A 20,116-nucleotide genomic window follows, 5' to 3' on the forward strand; every position below is an offset into this window, starting at 1 on the left:
TGTGAGGGTTGGTAGTTGCCTTGTAGGCCGCGCGGGGCCGGCTGTCGGGCTCCCTGGGACTCTCCCGGCGCGGAGGGCCGTCGCCATGTCATCCCTGAGCCCCATCCAGATCCCCAGCCGCCTCCCGCTTCTGCTCACGCATGAGGGCGTGCTGCTGCCGGGCTCCACCATGCGCACCAGCGTGGACTCGGCCCGCAACCTGCAGCTGGTGCGGAGCCGCCTGCTCAAGGGCACGTCGCTGCAGAGCACCATCCTGGGCGTCATCCCCAACACTCCCGACCCGGCCAGCGACGCGCAGGACCTGCCGCCGCTGCACAGGTAGGCCGGGCGGCTCAGCGGCAGCGGCGGCGCGGCCTCCTCCCGAGACCCGGCCCGGCCTCGGGGCGTGGGGCTCGGGGGGCCCCGCGGCGGTGTTCCGCCTCTTCAGACGACTCACGCGCCAGACGGGGGTGACAGAGGAATGCCTCGTGACCGTTAAATGAGATGACTCATGGAGTCGTGAAAGCTGCACGATTAGCTGCTCAGCATCTGATGTGAATTTCCTTTCCCGCCCCCCGGGTCTTCAGACTCCTAGGCCGGTGCTCTTAACCTTCCAGGCCCCCCTCTTTCTTTTCCTTTCTCTCGTGCCTTCCCCCACCCCCGTCTTCTTTCTTTAACTTCCTTCCCACCCCTTTTGTCCTCTTAACGGATATACTTTGCTGCTTCACGTTTTCTCTTTTCCTGTCCCATCCTAAATTGCACCATTTCCTTATTAATTTGGGGGTGCCTGTCTAACACACTCCCTGCCTCCCCCGCCCCCTGCCATCTCTCTTCCTCTCACTGCTTCTGTTTTTCTTCCTGAAGGGCCTTCCCTGTTCACATTGTCCTTTGTCTCCCTTTCTAGAACTTTCCTATCTTTTCATCTCTTCTCATATCGTAACGTTTCTTAGGCCCCAAGCTTACCACTGGATTCCCCTACACCGTGGCCCTAGTTGTGTTACTTTGGGTGACAGATTGAACCTGTGCTTATTTCTTTCTTCACCTGTAATTTGGAAACTAGCAGCATCCGCCTTTTACGTGTGTTATGAAGATGAAGTGAAATCACATGTGTGGTCTGTTTTGCGCCAGGCTGGATAAATGGTTGCACTGTCCAGTACTGTAGCCACTAGCTGCAGAGCACTTGAAATGTGGCTTGTCCAAATTGAGATGGTAGTATTAGAGTGACCAGTTGTCCCGGTTTGCCAGGGACCGTCCTGGTTTCAGCCCTGAAAGTCCTATATCCCAGGAAAACCCTTAGTTCCAGACAAACCAGGGTGGTTGGTCACCCTAAATGTGCTATAAGTGTACACTCCACACTAGATTTTGAAAATTTAGTATGAAAAATGTTGTTGATAAATTTTATGTAGATTAAATGTTGGAATTTAGTAAAATATTAGCATTTCACTTGTCTTATTTTCTAATGTGGCTACTAAAATTACATATGTGGTTCACGTTATATTTCTACCAGACAGCGCTGGTCTGTAGTATGCTCTCAACAAATGCCATTATCTTCAAGCCTCCCAAGCCCCTGTCTATAACTCTTCTTGAGGTATTTTCAACTTAGAGCCCCTCCCTCGTTCACCTACAGTTATCCTTTTTTAAAATTAGGTGTAGCCTGACTCTCAATGGTTTTGGGGAGAGTTAGGAATGTCTTATTTTTGTCCAAAATCTTGTGATTATATACTCTCCTTTAAGGGAGCGTCCATAGCTTTGTTAAAATTCTCAAAGGAGATTTGGTTCTCCTCCCCTCCCCTTACAGAACAAAACCAAACCAAAAAAACCATAGCAGTCCATTGTTGGTCCACATTGCAAAAGCCTCGCTTTTCTCAAGCATGGAAAGCATTTTGGTTTCCATCTGATATACTTTGCTTCTTGCTTGAGTGAAATTGGGTACTTTTCAAGTTTCAGTAAACTGTGTTGGAGTTTGGTTTCCCTACATATGACCCCACTCCTTTAGCCTTTGTTTATTTCTCCCCTAATTTTTTGCTTTCTGTGCCCAGGTACTTAGTTGCCTGTTGAGGCAAGAGTGCTCATGATAAGCTGTTTTGTTTTAGTTCTGCTGATTACCCATGGGTACACTGTGAATTTCGAAAGTAGATTAGTCATGTTTCAGGTTTGAGTGACTATTTGTTGGTATGATTCTGGCAAGATTTTGGAGGGTTTTTAATTTCTTTTATGTAAATTCCTCCAAACCAACTAAATTCTTCTGCTTGGAAGTAATCACTAATATCAGATGATGGGTAATCTGGTCCTTCCTGTTCATATTGCTGCCTTTGTTTTAAATGAATAGCAGTGTTAAAATTTAATCATTTAAGTTAGAAAACATACATAGAAAATTCTTCATAGAACTTCAGCATTATAAGGACCCACCAGACCATCTCGTTATCCTAGAAATATTATTTGCTACTTGAAAAGTCTGTAGAAAGTTTGCATTGCATTCCTTAGTATTAGGTTCCAATGTCTTTTTTCTCTAATATGACCTTTAAATGCTCTTACTTTAAAAAGTTAAAAGAGCTTTTTTAAAGTAACCATTTTATTTTATTTTGGCCCACACCCCCTTGCAGTGGCAGCGCTGAGTCTTAACCACTGGACCACCAGGGAAGTCCCTAAAAGAGCTTTAATAGTACAAGTACTGCGTTGTCTATAGTGTTATTTCTGTTGCGATACGCAAATCTGTCCTTCCCCAGTTACCTGCTTTTCCAGGTGGTAGTAGGACCTCAGAGGGACGGTGAGGGCTCTCTTTCTGTCCCTAGTTTCCTTTAGACCATACGGGTGACAATGCCTCAGTCTTCAGGGAGCAGCAGAAGTAATTTGTTCCCCTGGGTTCTTTGTCATACAAAGTGGCAGGGCCAGGTGTTGACTTACCTGAACCACTTCCTTTACCGTTTTGAACAGCACAGTCCCTGTCTGCACGTCAGTGTGCAGGCATGTCGCCTAACACAGGAAGAGCTTTGGATAATATCCCCACAGTCTAGAATTTGGTTCCCATGCCACCTCAGGCCACCCTGCTTCACTGGACTGTCTTTTTAGTGGCTCCTCAGTGACCCATTGTTTTCTTAGTGCAAATGGATAATTAGCATTCCTTGTGCACTGTCCTTTCATGCATTTCAAGATTGCCCTGTAGTCTTCTCCCAGCCTTCCATTCTTCAGGGCACCTGCCTTCATTTCCTCATAGTGCTGAATGCTCAGTCCCTCTTCATTTTCTGTGTACTTCATCTCTAGGGCCCCAAATTAGTTTCATTGGCATTTGTCTGACAAAAAAATGAATGATTTATATAGAGCAGATACACAGTTTCATAATTTGCCAAGCCTCTATCCATGTGTTACTGTTATTTGTATCTATTAGCACTCTTCAGCATTCAAGAAATCTGATAACACTGATTTTAAAATTTAATCTTTTATATTAGCAAGTATGTAATGAATAGCTCTACTTAGATGTTCCTAAGTCTGCATTTACTCTTTTTTTTTTTGGTGGTATGCGGGCCTCTCACTGTTGTGGCCTCTCCCGTTGCGGAGGACACGCAGGCTCAGTGGCCATGGCTCATGGGCCAAGCCACTCCGCGGCATGTGGGATCTTCCCGGACTGGGGCACGAATCTGTGTCCCCTGTGTCCGGAGGCGGACTCTCAACCACTGCGCCACCAGGGAAGCCCTGCATTTACTCTTTTTAAGGAAGGTCTGTCTGCAAGTTGCGTTTCTTAAATTCAGAAATGAACTTTCAAGAAAGGAGTGAAAATCAAAAATCCTGTAGTCACAGAAGCCTCATCTCTGGTAGAATTTGGTACTATCCTAATAGACTCTTTCCTTGTTTCTAAATCTTTATTAACAATGATGATAAATTTTGCTCAAAATCATCAGATATTCAGGAAGATAAGTTGGGTGACACCAAGTCAAAACCAAAAAGATGTTTCAGTGGTCCTTTCCCAGAAGTGTGTAACTTTTGCTTCCAGAGCTTTGGTGGAAATACTTCTCTTCCTTAAGTGTTGTTAAGATGTAAACATTAGATATTAAATAATAGCTGTGCCTTGCAGTATCTCAGCTATTTAGAAGCTATGTTAATAGTGTTTATTTTTATACTTCTTATAAGTACAAATTCATATTGTCCATTGTGGTGGGAAAAGAGTATAATTTGTCATAAAACCTAATTCAGCTCCCCTATTGCTATTTAATATCCTTGTAATCATGGATAACTAACCTGTTTACCCTTTTTGAATCTGAATTACTCATTTTTAATAAAGTGCTACTTTCCTCACAGAGGTGAACGGTGGTGTGTAATGAAATAATACCTATGAAAGCCTTTTGTAAACTGCAAAGCAGTAACCCTGTATGTTAATGGTTTTACCATTGCCCACATGGGTAGTTTTAAGTGTAGATTTCACAAATGGAGGTTGGGGGAAGGAGTGGGAAGACCCCATATTCTTTCTTTTAATATGGGCAGAACTGAAGTAGCATTATTTGGAAGATTAAGGATTCCAAGAAAAATGGAGGGCTTTAAAGTAAAGAAAAAACGAAAGAAAAGAAAAAAGCAAGTGGTTGGCAAATAGACCACAGCTGTCCTCATCTTGGAAAACTGCTTTTTGCAGTAGTGCTGCTTTTAGATTTTCCCACCACTGTAGTTTGATTGTTCTCAAAAACTTATATTATCTAAGTCAGTTTCCAAATTATACAGATCTTATCCATTGTTGTCAGACATTTTTGTCAGACTTAAAATAATATTTTACAACTCTGAGAGTAGTTCTCAGGAATTTCAGAAATTCTTTGAACTGTAAAATACCACAGTAATTAAGGTGTAGATTTACAGAGCTACAACCTAAATGGAAAAAACACCACACGTTTGGGTACTAATAAATGCGGATCTGTTGCAAAATCAAATTGTTGCTTTTGGTCATGCCTAATAAAGTGCATAGTAATAGAAGAACTAGAATATTTTGAAAGATGACTGAGTTGATATAAAGCCTATGTATCATATGGATCATAGTTATAAGGAAAGTATTAGATTAATTGAATATTTTGTTTAACTATTTTTATATGTAAAACCTAGAGCCCAACATGCAATGCAACTTGTCTAAAATAACATTAAACATTGTCTTTCTTTCCAGAGCTTTTACCCCAAATGTCTTTCACTAGGTAGTTTGTTTCTAGCCATCTAATTATTTCACACATCATTGTTTTTTCCTTTAAAAAGGGTACATTCTTTTTATGTACCCTTTTATTTTTTTAGGTTTGTTGTCAACTATAAGTGATTTAAAGCAAGAAATAATTAACATATTTAAAACCTTTATATATATATATGTGTATATATATATATATATATTTTTTTTTTTTTTCGGTACGTGGCCCTCTCACTGTTGTGGCCTCTCCCGTTGCAGAGCACAGGCTCCGGACGTGCAGGCTCAGTGGCCATGGCTCACGGGCCCAGCCGCTCCACCGCATGTGGGATCTTCCCGGACCGGGGCACGAACCCGGGTCCCCTGCATCGGCAGGCGGACTCTCAACTACTGCGCCACCAGGGAAGCCCTATATATATATTTTTTATTAGGAGGAAAAGCATAGTATAAATCCAACTTAATCTCTTTCCAGTTTGGGACATCTTCCTTTCACAGTTAGGAAAACTATTTTATTTGCTTTGTTAGAAAACTCACTTTTAGTCTTACCTTTAATCAATGACATACCCCAAACAATTAAATTTGTTTCCTAATCTGGAAGTTTGGATTTGTCTCATCTCTCTGGTTTCTCCTTGGCTTCTGGTTTGTAAACCCCTTAGACCAGGAACCCGGTTTCTTGTCTGTTAATGTTTCTTGTATATAGAACTGTAAACTCTTCCTGCATTGTGTAAGCATTGGTGGTTGTCATCTGCAGTGAATTATAGTCTTCGTTGGTCTCTAATCAGTTTAGGTATGGCTAACTCTTTCAGGCAGTCGGAGTTGGTTTTAAGGGAATGGGAGATAGAACCTACTGTTTGATTAGTGACTGAAGAAAAGCAGCCACAACACAAATAACTCAATAGATGATTGCCAGATCATTTCAGGTATTTAAAGTACATGATGTTTTTTCTCTCCACCAAATTATCTTCCTAATTTTTTGGTTTAAGTTCTTGTTTAAATCGAGTTTTATCCCCTATCCACGTGATATGCCTGGAAGGGTGTTAAGGAAATTATATGCATAGCTCAGAATAAACTGAGTGGTGGTGGGAAGCTGAAGGTACAGATAATCTACAGAATGAATCATTTACGAGGAACTAATCAAGAATTAACTGCATATAGAAGTGAGCAAGCTCACTAAAATATGCACATACTGTCTGTGCCATCAGTATGTTTGAGCCGGGTAAGTGTAATATTCCAATGTCACCATGGTCCCAGGGTGTTGAGAGCTCTGGTCGCTTTGATTTTAGTTTCTTTTCTGAAATTACAAGCTTTCCTATGCCTGAGGGGAGAAACTATAATGGTAATTTGGGATCTGGAATTGTCCTCTGAACATTGATCTTTCTGTTTCGTATCACTTCAGCTTAGTTTGGATGAAGCTTTCTTTCTGTGAATTAGTTTATATGTGACTTGGTCAGAATTGCATGATATGGAGCTAAGACTTAAAGTATAACTTTTTCAGCTCGTGTTAGGTGAGGTGATTACCACTTAAACAGAACTAGGTTGACGTCTTCCTGAGATGGATGTAGGTCTGTGACTAACTCTCCTCAGTCCATGAAAGTGTGGCCTCTGATATTTAGCCCCAGATTGAGAAATTCAAAATTTGAGGACATACGTGTTAATTCCCAGATCTGATGGCAGTTTTATAGATTGATTATGTAAAAAACCTGGCTTGGTGTTAGTAGCAAAACTGGTATCAGAAGGGGATTTCTTAGGTTGGTTTACATCATGCTGTTTAAATCTGTCTAAAATGCTCATATATATTCTGGTGTAAGATTGCCTCATTCCCAGCTGGCAAAATTAATTTAAGCTATATAAATCTCAACTGCATTTACTCATGTTTTTATGCTTAAATAATCCAGATGTTTAGGAATTTCTGCCTAATTTTTGAATGGCTACTTAGAATGAGATGGCCCCATATCAGATGGTAGGGACTTAAAAGACCATGTACTGGATGCTAAATTAAATAGAGAAATAATTCATTTGCACTTTAGACATTCTTTGTTTTTTAATGAATTTCTCAGAAAAGGCAACCCTTTTGAGGTTTCTTTTTTTTTTTAGCATCTTTATTGAAGTATAATTGCTTTACAATGTTGTGTTAGTTTCTGCTGTACAACAAAGTGAATCAGCTATATGTATACACATATCCCCATATCCCCTCCCTCTTGTGTCTCCCTCCCACCCCCCCATCCCACCCCTTTAGGCGGTCACAAAGCACCGAGCTGATCTCCCTGCGCTGTGCCGCTGCTTCCCACTAGCTATCTACCTTACGTTTGGTAGTGTATATATGTCCATGATACTCTCTCACTTCATCCCAGCTTACCCTTCCCCCTCCCTGTGTCCTCAAGTCTATTCTCTACGTCTGCGTCTTTATTCTTGAGGTGAGTTTCTCTTCTACCATATTGAGCATTTGTAATACTGACGTTCTGTGTGTTTTTCAGGATTGGGACAGCTGCACTGGCGGTCCAGGTTGTGGGCAGTAACTGGCCCAAGCCCCACTATACTTTGCTGATTACGGGCCTGTGCCGCTTCCAGATCGTACAGGTCATAAAAGAGAAGCCATATCCTGTTGCCAAAGTGGAACAGCTGGACTGGCTGGAGGAGTTTCCCAACACCTGTAAGACTAGGGAGGAGCTAGGAGAACTATCGGAACAGTTTTACAAATATGCAGTACAAGTGAGTTGCTTTTAGTTTTTCCTTAGAACCCTCTTCGGTTTCTTTGTTGCCCTAAGATGTGATGAATTTGTTGAGTGGTGAAGTTTTCGGGCAGTATACGTTTAAATGATTTCTCAATATATTATAGTACATTGATTTCAAACTGCTTTTGTCTGGGATTGTACCTAAATCATTCTAGGACATACTAGCCAACCCTTCCTAAACTTTTTCCAAAGAGTATTTCTAGAGTTTTCCTTATAATTTCCAGTGTCTCCAAACCAGGTAGTTATTAAACCTAAATAATCTTAAACATTAAAATACTGTACAGAAGCTATTTGTCACTAGACTATCTAGGCATCAAATTATATGTTATGTTGGTTCAGAAGTCAGGATCACACTGTGAGTGGTATGGAAGATTAAGCCCATGGTTTCAAGTATGGCTGAAACCTTGATCCTCTAGAATTCTGGGAGGGAAGCACACATTAGGCGTGCATAGGCAGGTGTTCATAGCCTATGGTATTTGTACCTGATGTGGCATCTGAAGCTACATATTGCTAGTGTGGTGAACAACAATAGAAAAATAGAAAATTTGTCACTACAGCTGCTGTGGGGGCTGAAAGAGACTTCAGTTTGAGAACCAGAGTAAGTGAATGTGCTGTTCAGGAGTGAAGAAAATAGAGGGGAAAATAGAATTTGTCTTCCTTTTCCTGAGTAATCCTCCCTGAGTCTCTGTTCTTATGTTGGACATAGCTTTATAGCTTCTTTCTCTTGTTCTTTACTTCTCTCCACTATCAATCAACAACAAAAATTTAAATATGTAAAGATTCTATAATGACATTAAAGGGATTTTTAGAGAGAAACATTACCACTATCTACTGCCATCATGCATCCAATTTTATTTTTGCTTGTCTTCTTGTCTTGGTTCCTATTCAGTCTTATGTTTTGTTTTCTTATCTATATCTAACTTTCGTATTAAGTATTTTTATGAATTCCATTGAGTTGGGATATCATAATTTTATCATTTCTCTTCTTAGATATCAGGATTGTTTCCAGCTAATGCTTTTCTTCCATCCCCTCTACATCTTCTTCTACAGCCCTCAGCAGTAGACTTCTTCAGGAGCTTTCTGATTCCTTCTAGCTGCTTCTCTTTGTCACCCACCTATTCATTAATCCTTTCTAAATAAGCTTTGGGTATGCCTCTCCCCTGAGTAGAAGACTTTAACGGCTCTAGGATAAAGTTCACATTTCTTGGTATAACGTTAAGGCCCTTCGCAACTCTAGTTACTTCCATTTATACCCAGAGTTCTAGCCACACTGTATGTCAGAGAGCTTCACATCTTGTTATTTCATGTCTCTGTGATTTTGCCTTCTGTTCTGTCTGCTAGGAGTGCTTCTCCTTCTCTGAATTTTCAGACTTGACTTATGCTTTCCCAACTCCTATAGGCTGTTAGTGCTCCTTTGCATGCGTATCCACAATCGCTTAAACATCCCTTTTAATATAATGCTTATCACGCTGTATTGAAATTTGTCTTGTAGGTCTCTTTTCCCTACCAAACTTGAATTCATCCCTGCTTTAACCATGTTATACTGAGCACTTTATTGTGTCTGACAGATCGTTTGTACTCAATAAGTACTTGGAGAATGAGTTTTAACTGTTTTATTTTCTTAGAATGACTTCCTAGGAGAAAGAGTTTTCAAATTTTATTATCTACTTCTCCCACCTGGATAGCGTCATCATAATTATGCTTTAATTCTTTTGACTCTAGGCAGGTAACAGATAGGTTCCAAAGTTACAGTGCTTTTAGAGAGGTTTGATTATTTCTGGCATATGAAATCTCATTAGAGTGACTGTATGAGGATTTGGTACATCATCTGTGTTGGTCAGTATGGTGTTAAGTTAGTTTTGCTGTGTTAAGTACTCCAAAATCTCAGTCACATAGCATGACAAAGGTGTATTTCTCACTCACACTTCATGCCCCAAACCAGCGAATGTGGTGATCTAGCAATTAGAGTCACCTCGGGACCCCGGTGGGTTGGAGATTCATTTCAAAACGTGCTTCTGTTATTGCTGAGGAAGGAAAAGGAAATGTGGCAGAGCTCTCAATGGCTTTTGATGCTTCTGCCCAGAAGGAACTGTCACTTCCCCTCATGTTTCATGGTTCAAGGCAGGACCCATAGCCATGTACATCTGTATTCAAAGGTGAGAAAGAGCAGCCCTACCATGAGGTGAAAAGGAAAGGGAAACTTTGTCAATAGCCCCAGTGACTATCACAGTTACTGAAAGGTTGCCTTGAGCTTAATCTGTCTTAACTCCAGGCTGTACCCTGGAAGTTGTTTTTTAAAAAATCATTCAGTCAGTGCTCAGATTCTAGTTAATCCAGTGTTCTTCTGAAAAATCGTATTTCAGCTACCGATTGGTTAATATAATAGCATCAACCATGTTAAATTTCCAGAATTTGGTAATTACACTGATTGTGTAAGCGAATGCCTTGGTTCTTAAGAACAAGGGTCATGATGTCTGTGATTTACTGTAAAACATTCAGCAGTAATAGTGTGTGTGTGTGTGTGTGTGTATGTGTGTGTAGAGTTGGGGAGAGAAAGCAGATGTAACAAAATGTTAACAATTGGTGAATTTAGGGGAAGGATACTAGGGGAAGGAGTTTCTTGTACTATTGCAATTTTTCTATAAATTTTAATTTTTTTCCAAAGTAAAATCACAAATTTACAAAGCCTTTTATAAACATTAGTATTATCCACTTTTTTTTTTTTTTTTTTGGCGGTACGTGAGCCTCTCACTGTTGTGGCCTCTCCCACTGCGGAGCACAGGCTCCGGACGCGCAGGTTCAGCGGCCATGGCTCATGGGCCCAGCTGTTCCGCGGCATGTGGGATCTTCCCGGACCGGGGCACGAACCCGTGTCCCCTGCATCGGCAGGCGGACTTTCAACCACTGCGCCACCAGGGAAGCCCTTATCCACTTTCTGAGCCATTTTTGCTTTTCATTCTGATTGACATTTTAAAAGTACTTCTCTTTTCCTCTGAGTCCTGTAAAAATGTCTGGACTCTAATAATCAGTGATTTTGCAGAAACAAAGACTTTCTCTGAGGCCAAAACATTAAACCTCTGTGACAATTTGATTTTTTAAATTCACAAATAATGCCATATTTCATTAAAAAGACTTTTCTTTCCCTTGTAGTTGGTTGAAATGTTGGATATGTCTGTCCCCGCAGTTGCTAAATTGAGACGTCTTTTAGACAGTCTTCCGAGGGAAGCTTTACCAGACATTTTGACATCAATTATCCGAACAAGCAACAAAGAGAAGCTCCAGGTAACAGTGTTCCACTCTGGAATGCCACGTTGCTTTGTCACTTCCTATTGAGATCTAGATAGTGAGTAAGTTTTGACTTTCAGGTAAGATACTGGAGACTCAGAAGTAGTTAAGATGCTTTTACGAGGCTTAAGTTGACTTTTACAGTGATTGCTTTACATTTTTGTATACTTAGGCAGTTCTTGTATTTGCATTATCAGTACTGGTAGTCTGTCAATTTGTGGAAAAAGTTAAAGCTAGAATAATAAAAAAGGTAAATATTTAATTTAACTTAAATATATAAATATGCTTTGTCTCACTACTTTTTTTTTTTTTTTTACGGTACGCGGGCCTCTCACTGTTGTGGCCTCTCCCATTGCGGAGCACAGGCTCCGGACACGCAGGCTCAGCGGCCATGGCTCATGGGCCTAGCCGCTCCGCGGCATGTGGGATCCTCCCAGACTGGGGCACAAACCCGTGTCCCCTGCATCGGCAGGCGGACTCTCAACCACTATGCCACCAGGGAAGCCCATGTCTCACTACTTTTAAAAGTGTGGAGCCGTGACCTTTCCCTTGTGTATAGGCCTGCTTTTTTAGAATTCTTCAGGTTTCTTATGTTAACCACCCCTATGATGCGATATTTATGATTTTTTATGATTTTCAGTTTTTGTTTATTTAAAGTGAAATGAGTTTCAAAGATACTTGAAAAATAATCCAAATGCGGACTCTTAGATTTGAATGTCTTTCCTGCAAACTATAAAAGTTTTCTTGCACATTTATTTTTGTAGTACTTTTAAGCAGTCTGCTTTATTGAATCTTCCTAGAACATTAAAGTTAGTTTTCATTGAAACAACCCTCCTTATTTATTAAATAAATCCCCAGTTTATTTAATACTTCAGTCTAACAATTATACTAGCAAGTGCAACTAATGCAGACAGGCTGGGTTTAAACACAAGAATTCGGTTCAGCTGGTAGGAGCAGAGAAGGCAGGAGCTCTAGAGAGTGACCTGGCTGTAGGCTTAGCAAGGGTGTTTTACTGAAGGACCAGAGAGTATTAGTCACTCAGACAAATCGTTAGTGGAGGTTGGTTAAAAGTGCTCCTAGTCTCTTGTGTATGTAAAAATTTAATATTTTGAACCTAAAGTTTGTATAGACCTAATATGTAGACTGGGCTTTAAGAGAATAATTCCCAGAAAGAGTTGACATAAAATGTGTTTTGTTCTTGCTCTTGGAACAATACATAAGGCTTCATCTTTAAGTGGAAACTCAAGGTATTTTTATTCTTTTTTTTTTTTTTTTTTTTTTTTTTGCGGTACGTGGGCCTCTCACTGCTGTGGCCTCTCCCATTGAGGAGCACAGGCTCCGGACACGCAGGCTCAGCGGCCATGGCTCACGGGCCCAGCCGCTCCGCAGCATGTGGGATCTTCCCGGACCAGGGCACGAACCTGTTTCCCCTGCATCGGCAGGTGGACTCTCAACTACTGTGCCACCAGGGAAGCCCTATTCTTGTTTTTTTTAGGATTCTGATATTTGTGTCAGATTACCTTGCTGATAATTTGGTTGTGTTAGCCATAGTGTAGCTGTGAATATTGATAGAATTGTCTTTTCTACTCAATTTAAGTCATGAGTCTTGACTGCCTTGTTTTTGGAGCATGTGTTTCTGAGAGAGAGATGCTATACATTTCCTCAGATTTTAGATGCTGTGAGTCTGGAGGAACGGTTCAAGATGACCATACCACTGCTTGTCAGACAAATCGAAGGCCTGAAATTGCTTCAGAAAACCAGAAAACACAAGCAAGATGATGATAAGCGGGTAAATGCTTCTTTTAATCCATTTCTTCAGGTTCCTTGTTGTTTTTGTGTGATGTGAGATTCAGGGTTTTTTTTTTTTGAAGAAAAAAAATGGGGGAATAAATAAAGGAACAAGAAGAAACAAGTTCATTGTCTCTTACACTCAAGTTACTGATACAATTTTGAATTTTAGTTTGTTTCCCCCTGCTACTTCTCCTTGTCTGGATCTTTTTTTTTTCCTTTTAAGCATGTAGACATTTTCTCATTTTTTGTTTTTGTTTTGGTAATCATTGAAAGGGATAGTTTACTAAGCCATTTTTCTTTCTGCCAAACATCGTGTGATGTTTTCAGTATTTTAAAAATTGGCAAATAACCACGATGAGTGTCTTTGAGTATGACTTTTTTTCATTGTATACAGTATTAAGAACATACCACAGAATTGTTTCCTAAAAGGCTTTCTTAAAAATTTAATTGTTTTTACTTTTTAAAGTTTTTTGGCTGACTTTTTTGTTTTAACTTACAAAAGTTTCAATTTTCATATACAAACTGTTAGTCTTTTCCCTTCTTCTAAGCTTAGAGTCCTCTATCCTCCCGGGATTTGATAATATCCACTTTCCTTTTAGTTTTCCTTTTGTTGATTTTTAAAAAGTATTTAACTTTTTAACCTATATGTATTTTATTTTGCCCTGTTAATAAGGTAAAGATAGCAGTTATATTTGTTCCCTTTTTATTTGACCTAACACCATTATCAAATAATCCTTCACTTCTCTATTGATTTGTGCATTTGTATGGATGATACGATCTGTCTGAAGACTACTTTGAGCTGTTGGTTTTACTGTTGTTATGTGTGGGCAGAGTTAGGTTCAGGAAAACATATTTGATGTGGACAAGAGTGAAAATGATGGTTCTAAGAAAGCTGTTGGAGAACCAGAAGGCTGTTGGAGATTCAGTGGAAGGTTGAGAATAATGTTACAGATTTGATGGTCATCAGCACAGAAGTGTTCCTCCATTGAAGAGAAGACATTGTGGAGACAGAAGAGCAGACATGAAGGATTCCTCCCTGGTGGGACTAAAGAAGGAGCAGGAAAGTAGGCTGAGAATGAGAGAGATGGGAGTAGCTCATCTGGTGGTTGGTGTTCTAGAATACCATGCCATTGAAAGCAAACACCACAAATCTGAATTATTTCTGGCTTGAGATCAGATCAACTCAGTTATTTATTTTGTGCAAAAGGACAAGCCAGTGCACACACTGCATTGGGAGGCAGAAAACTTACAGCTTGCTAGCAACTAATATTACCATTGCTTAAAAAGAAAGTTGCTCCAGAAAATTATCAAACAAGCAACTGTTACTTGAAAATGTAGGAATCAGAGGACAATTTTTGGAGTTTGCCTAAAACTGTCTCCTTGCCTATTCCCCGAAGAGTTCGAAGTTCTCTTTTAGTGGCTGGGGAAAAATTGCATAAAACAGTACTTTTGTCTCAGCAATGAAATAGTTGATGTGCTTTTAAAAAATCTCACTTAAATATTTTATTTTTAGTTTTTCATACTTTAAAATATTTTATTAATTTTGTCTGCTAATGACTTATGTGAGAATAAAAGTATGTATTTAATATTTCTGTTTTTATAAAATAACTTTTTTTTTACTGTTTTATGTTTTTAACTTTATATATTTGAATGTATTAAATAGGTAATTTCATAGGTTAAAAAATAACTTCCAAGACATTTAAATTAAATACCAGTATACCATTTTGCTCCAGTAATGGCTAGAGTTGATTCATGATATTAATGAGTTGAGAATTTCTAAAGAGCAGGTAGTTTTAAAATATGATAGAGAGTCATGGAGAAAGAGAACTTAAATAAGACCATTTGACTTGGCAAAGGAGAATGTTGTTGGATTTCAAAGAACAATTTCAGCACAATGGAGACAAAAGCCAAAGTACAAAGTACAAATTACTAAGTAATTGGTAGGAAAGGGGAAGTGGTGGTTAAAGCCTCTTGTTGGAAAAGCAGAATATCACAAGGGAATTAAATAATGTATAACTGGAAGGGACCATAGGTAAGATAAAATATTTTGAAAGGAGGAGGACTTTTCTGTCTGTTGACGACAAACAGAATAGAAGCAATGGTGGAAAGATTAAAGATGTTAGAGAGAAACTTTGTAGTGTAGGGGGCAAAATGGAATTTATTCAGTTGCCAAATGGTTAAGTGGTCATAAGTTTATCAAGAAAATAGTGGCTGCAGTAGTAGCTCAAGAAAAGGCAATTCTTAGATGTTTTAATTATTTCTAGTAGCCAGTTCCTTGCATTTTTTTTTTCTGTCTCATGCTGGTAGTGTTAGCATGTATGGAAGAATCATGTCCACCTTATCTTGGTCTGCTTTTTAAATCCTGCTCCCTCCATATGTGCATGTGCGTCCTACTTTTTCTGAACTTTAGTTCCTAAAGATTTAGACTCTAGCCATAAAAATGGATATGTCTAGCTCGATACTTCGTTTCCAATTTATTTTGACAAGTGGTTTTACTTCTCTACTTTATGCTTTAGGTTATAGCAATACGCCCTATCAGGAGGATTACACACATCCCGGGTACTTTAGAAGATGAGGATGAGGACGAAGACAATGATGACATTGTCATGCTAGAGAAAAAAATACGAACATCCAGTATGCCAGACCAGGCCCACAAAGTCTGCGTCAAAGAGATAAAAAGGTAAATTGTAGAAGCTGTTCGTTCACTAGTATTTTCATTTTGCTTATTAACGTTAAAAATTGTTGCTTATGGAAATGAATGTGCTACTTTGCATTACAAAGCTGAGTCATTTGTTTCATATTCTTTGATCTTTCTCCTTTTCTTATGTTTAGTATAGTCATGGACCACTCTATTCATCTTACCTTTCCGTTGTCAACTGTTATATTTATCTTTATGGCTTTCCTAATTCTCAGGTTATAGCTGTGATCTGTGGAGTGCTTTTTCCTCTTCATTCCTCCACCAGAATCTGATTCTCAAAATGTTCTTAATACTCCTGAATCAATACCACTTTCACTAGTCTTTTCCTCAAATGCTGAGTATAAATGATACAACTCTTCCACCTACTGTATGCTATCAAACATGATCACTATTGCAAGTGCCTTTTCATAGTCTTTTTTTTTTAATAAATCTTTATTGGAGTATAATTGCTTCACAATACTGTGTTAGTTTCTGTTGTACAACAAAGTGAATCAGCCATATGCATACACAAGTCCCCACATCCCCTCCCTCTTGAGCCCCCCTCCCATCCTCCCTATCCCACCCCTCTAGGTCATCGCAAAGCACCAAGCTGATCTCCCTGTGCTATGATGCTGCTTCCCACCAGCCAACTATTTTACGTTCGGTAGTGTATATATGTCGATGCTACTCTCACTTCACCCCAGGTTCCCTCTCCCACCCTGTGTCCTCAGGTCCATTCTCTATGTCTACCTCTTTATTCCTGCCCTGCAACTAGGCTCATCAGTACCATTTTTTTGGATTTCATATATGTGCGTTAGCATACGGTATTTGTTTTTCTCTTTCTGACTTACTTCACTCCGTATGATAGACGCTAGGTCCATCCACCTCAGTACAAATAACTCAATTTTATTGTTTCATTATATGGCTGAGTAATATTCCATTGTATATATGTGCCACATCTTCTTTATCCATTCACCTGTCGATGGACACTTAGGTTGCTTCCATGACCTGGCTATTGTAAATAGAGCTGCAGTGAACATTGTGGTACATGTGTCTTTTTGAGTTATGGTTTTCTCAGGGTATATGCCCAGTAGTGGGATTGCTGGGTCATATGGTAGTTCTATTTTTAGTTTTTTAAGGAACCTCCATACTGTTTTCCATAGTGGTTGTATCAATTTACACTCCCACCAACAGTGCAGAAGGGTTCCCTTTTCACCACACCCTTTCCAGCATTTATTGTTTCTGGATTTTTTGATGATGGCCATTCTGGCTGGTGTGAGGTGACACCTCATTGTAGTTTTGATTTGCATTTCTCTAATAATTAGTGATGTTGAGCATCTTTTCATGTGCCTCTTGGCCATCTGTGTCTTCTTTGGTAAAATGTCTATTAAGGTCTTCTGCCCATTTTTTAACTGGATTGTTTGTTTTTTTGATATTGAGCTCCATGAGCTGTTTGTAGATTTTGGAGATTAATCCTTTGTCTGTTTCATTTGGAAATATTTTCTCCCATTCTGAGGGTTGTCTTTTTGTCTTGTTTATGGTTTCCTTTGCTGTGCAAAAGCTTTTAAGTTTATGTCCCATTTGTTTATTTCTGTTTTTATCTCTGTTACTCTAGGAGGTGAGTCAAAAAAGATCTTGCTGTGGTTTATGTCGAAGAGTGTTTTTCCTGTTTTCCTCTAAGAGTTTTATAGTGTCTGGTCTTACATTTAAGTCTTTAATCCATTTGGAGTATATTTTTGTGTATGGTCCGAGCCCTGGTCTGAGAAGATCCCACATGCTGCGGAGCAACTAAGCCCGTGCGCCACAACTACTGAGCCTGTGCTCTAGAGCCTGTGAGCCACGACTGCTGAAGCCCGCACGCCTAGAGCCTGTGCTCCGCAACAAGAGAAGCCACCACAGTGAGAAGTGCACACACCGCACCATAACAAAGAGTAGCCCCGGCTCGCCACAACTAGAGAAAGCCCACACTCAGCAATGAAGGCCCAACGCAGCCAAAAAAAAACACCATATTTTGCTTAGAAATAATGTTTATTCAGTTACTGTTTTCTTCCTTAGATTATAAACTCTAGAGGGTAGGGACTGTCACTTTTTCTTTGTACAAGATAAAGTACAGGGGAACCTTGATGACAGGATAGGGTACATGGATTGATTACATTTTCTGGATAATCTCAGGGTTAAATAGAAAACCCATTTTTCCTTTCCATACTTGTAACGTTGTAACTATATTGCATTTTCTTTTATGAGTGAATTGTAATCAACCTAACTGATTGCTCGGTAACTGAAGGTTTGACTTCTGAGGTTCACAGTTAAGAATATAAATGTTGTTGAGGCTTATTTTATATTGACTCTGATATTAGTTAATAAATGCGGAACATCTGTGTGCAGAACACCTTATTACGCACTGCATATATTTTGGAAGTTGCATTTTTTTATTAAATATCTGGTGAGCTGACTTCATCTCTGATACAAAACAATATGTAATTATTGTATTATGCATGATTAGGCACTTAAGTAAATCATGGATAAGTGTGACTTAGACCCTCCCTGTGAGATACTGATACTGATACTGATAAGGCCATATTTCAAGGATAGAATCACGTATAGTGTTCCCCACCAGTTTGCAAGTATCTGTTTAAAACAAAATAATCATTTCATTAACTAGATTTTTTAAACTTTTTTCAGATTTGTTTAGCCAAAAATGCGTGATATATCTGGCCATGAAAGGGAGATATACTTGGTTTTTCTGTTTTACAGAATTTGCTATGTTCTTGAACAGATTTGCTATGTATTCTTTCCACACAGGCTCAAAAAAATGCCTCAGTCGATGCCAGAATATGCTCTGACTAGAAATTATTTAGAACTTATGGTGGAACTTCCCTGGAACAAAAGTACAACTGGTGAGCAAACAAAATAACACCTTTTTTTGCAGTCTGATTGTCACTCAGGAAGCGCAAGCAAATTCTGTTGAAATACTCCCCATTGACTTCCTGTTATAGTAGTTCATGATGTAAACTATTTAGAGACTAAACTTGTGTCATGTAGGTTTTAGGATGAAAAGGAAAAGAAGGTGCTTCATGGAAGTACCTTTCGCCTAATTTTGGAGAAAGTAAGATTTTCTGTAATTGGTGAAATATGTGTTTCTCAATACCAATAGTCAGACAATAAACTTTTATATTTATGTGCTCTTTGTCAGGAACATAGGAAAACAAAACAGTTTTGAGGTAGTTGGCAGTAAGTGCCAACTCAGTACTAGAGATTTTTATGTTTTCTAAAGGAAATAATTACATATAAAGGCAGGATAACAGTGGAACAGTTTTACCATTTGGAAGTTTGTTTTTCTCCCACTAGAACTTATTTAAAGAGTTTAAATTCTTTTCATCTCTCCATCCTTCAGTAGAATTTTTCTACCTATCAGGAGCATTTTATACCAGTTTTCTTATGTATTTGTTATGTATTTTCTCTTGGGGTAAGAAATATACTCAGTCGTCTTTCAGAATCTTCAGAATCATTTTATTTGAATTTATGTCTGTTATTGGACACTCTTTTGTCAAGTTTACATACAAGGTTTGTTGAGTTCAGCAGGGCGTTGATTGCCTGAACTAGTTTTGGCATAAGTATAGCTGTATGGTTGACTTTTGAAAATTGAACAGATATATTATCCTGGCTAATAAAACTCTTACATTTAAAACAATGCTAGAAATTTTGAAGCATTAGCCCTAAAATGCACGTTTATGCCCCACATGAGGTATAATATACATACTAGATTTCAGGATGTTGAATTTTTAATATTAAAAAATACTTTTCTAAAAAAAAAATACTTTTCGGTTAATCTACAGAGGACCATGCTCTCTGGTGTTGAGCATTCAAAAAAATTATTTTTGTCTCAAAGAGGGCCCAGAATGAAGCATATTTGTGTTAAGTTAACTATGCTGGGGCAGTGTTAAGGTTAAAACAACCCTATATTAATTAGTTTTTTTTTGATAGGCTCACTTAACACATTAATGTGTGTGGCTAAAATTTTATATAAATGGAATGATACAGTATGTGCCCCCCCTTTTTTTTTGGTTCCTTCACTCAGCATAATTATTTTAAAGCTCCATGTTACTGCATTTATCAGTAATTGATTTATCCATTTACCTGTTGTTGGACATGTAGGTTGTTTCTAGGTTTTTGGCAACTGTATATAAAGCTGCTGTGGACTATGTCGGTAAATTTATTTCTTAATTTATTTCATGTTTACATTCATGACAGAATATTGCCTTCTAGTTGACGGCGTTTTACCAGAAAAACTGAAGCTGAATTTCTTAGTTTCATTCTTAATTCAAAATTTTCTAGAAATGCCGTAGTAAGATGAATGCAGGGGAGCATGCATTCCCATTGAATTAGCCCCTAGTTGTCACTTGGTCAGTTTGAGTTCTGATGTCTGTCTGGATCTAGCTGGGCTGTTAGGAAATACATTTTGGTTCAGATCGTCTTCGGTTAACTCCTCACTCTCCATTGCCTACT

General features: G+C 39.0%; 1 protein-coding gene across 2 annotated transcripts in view; it reads left to right on the forward strand.

The window, feature by feature from the left end:
- Window positions 1-20,116, forward strand: part of LONP2 (lon peptidase 2, peroxisomal) — a 98,137-nt gene continuing 78,021 nt past the window's right edge. Inside the window, exons 1-6 of one of the 2 annotated variants that reach the window (XM_022555161.3) lie at window positions 1-318; window positions 7,600-7,834; window positions 11,008-11,139; window positions 12,809-12,931; window positions 15,450-15,613; window positions 18,413-18,507. In XM_022555161.3, coding sequence (XP_022410869.1) covers window positions 86-318; window positions 7,600-7,834; window positions 11,008-11,139; window positions 12,809-12,931; window positions 15,450-15,613; window positions 18,413-18,507 — 982 coding nt within the window. In that variant the 5' untranslated portion in view covers window positions 1-85. Of the gene's footprint in view, window positions 319-418; window positions 534-7,599; window positions 7,835-11,007; window positions 11,140-12,808; window positions 12,932-15,449; window positions 15,614-18,412; window positions 18,508-20,116 lie in introns of those variants that run through there. The other variant, XM_089902995.1, reaches the window with a different exon arrangement.

This window comes from Delphinapterus leucas, chromosome 20 (assembly GCF_059928025.1).
Source record: "Delphinapterus leucas isolate spDelLeu-1000000601 "Yukka" chromosome 20, BTC_Dleu_Yukka2, whole genome shotgun sequence".
Lineage (NCBI taxonomy): Eukaryota > Metazoa > Chordata > Mammalia > Artiodactyla > Monodontidae > Delphinapterus > Delphinapterus leucas.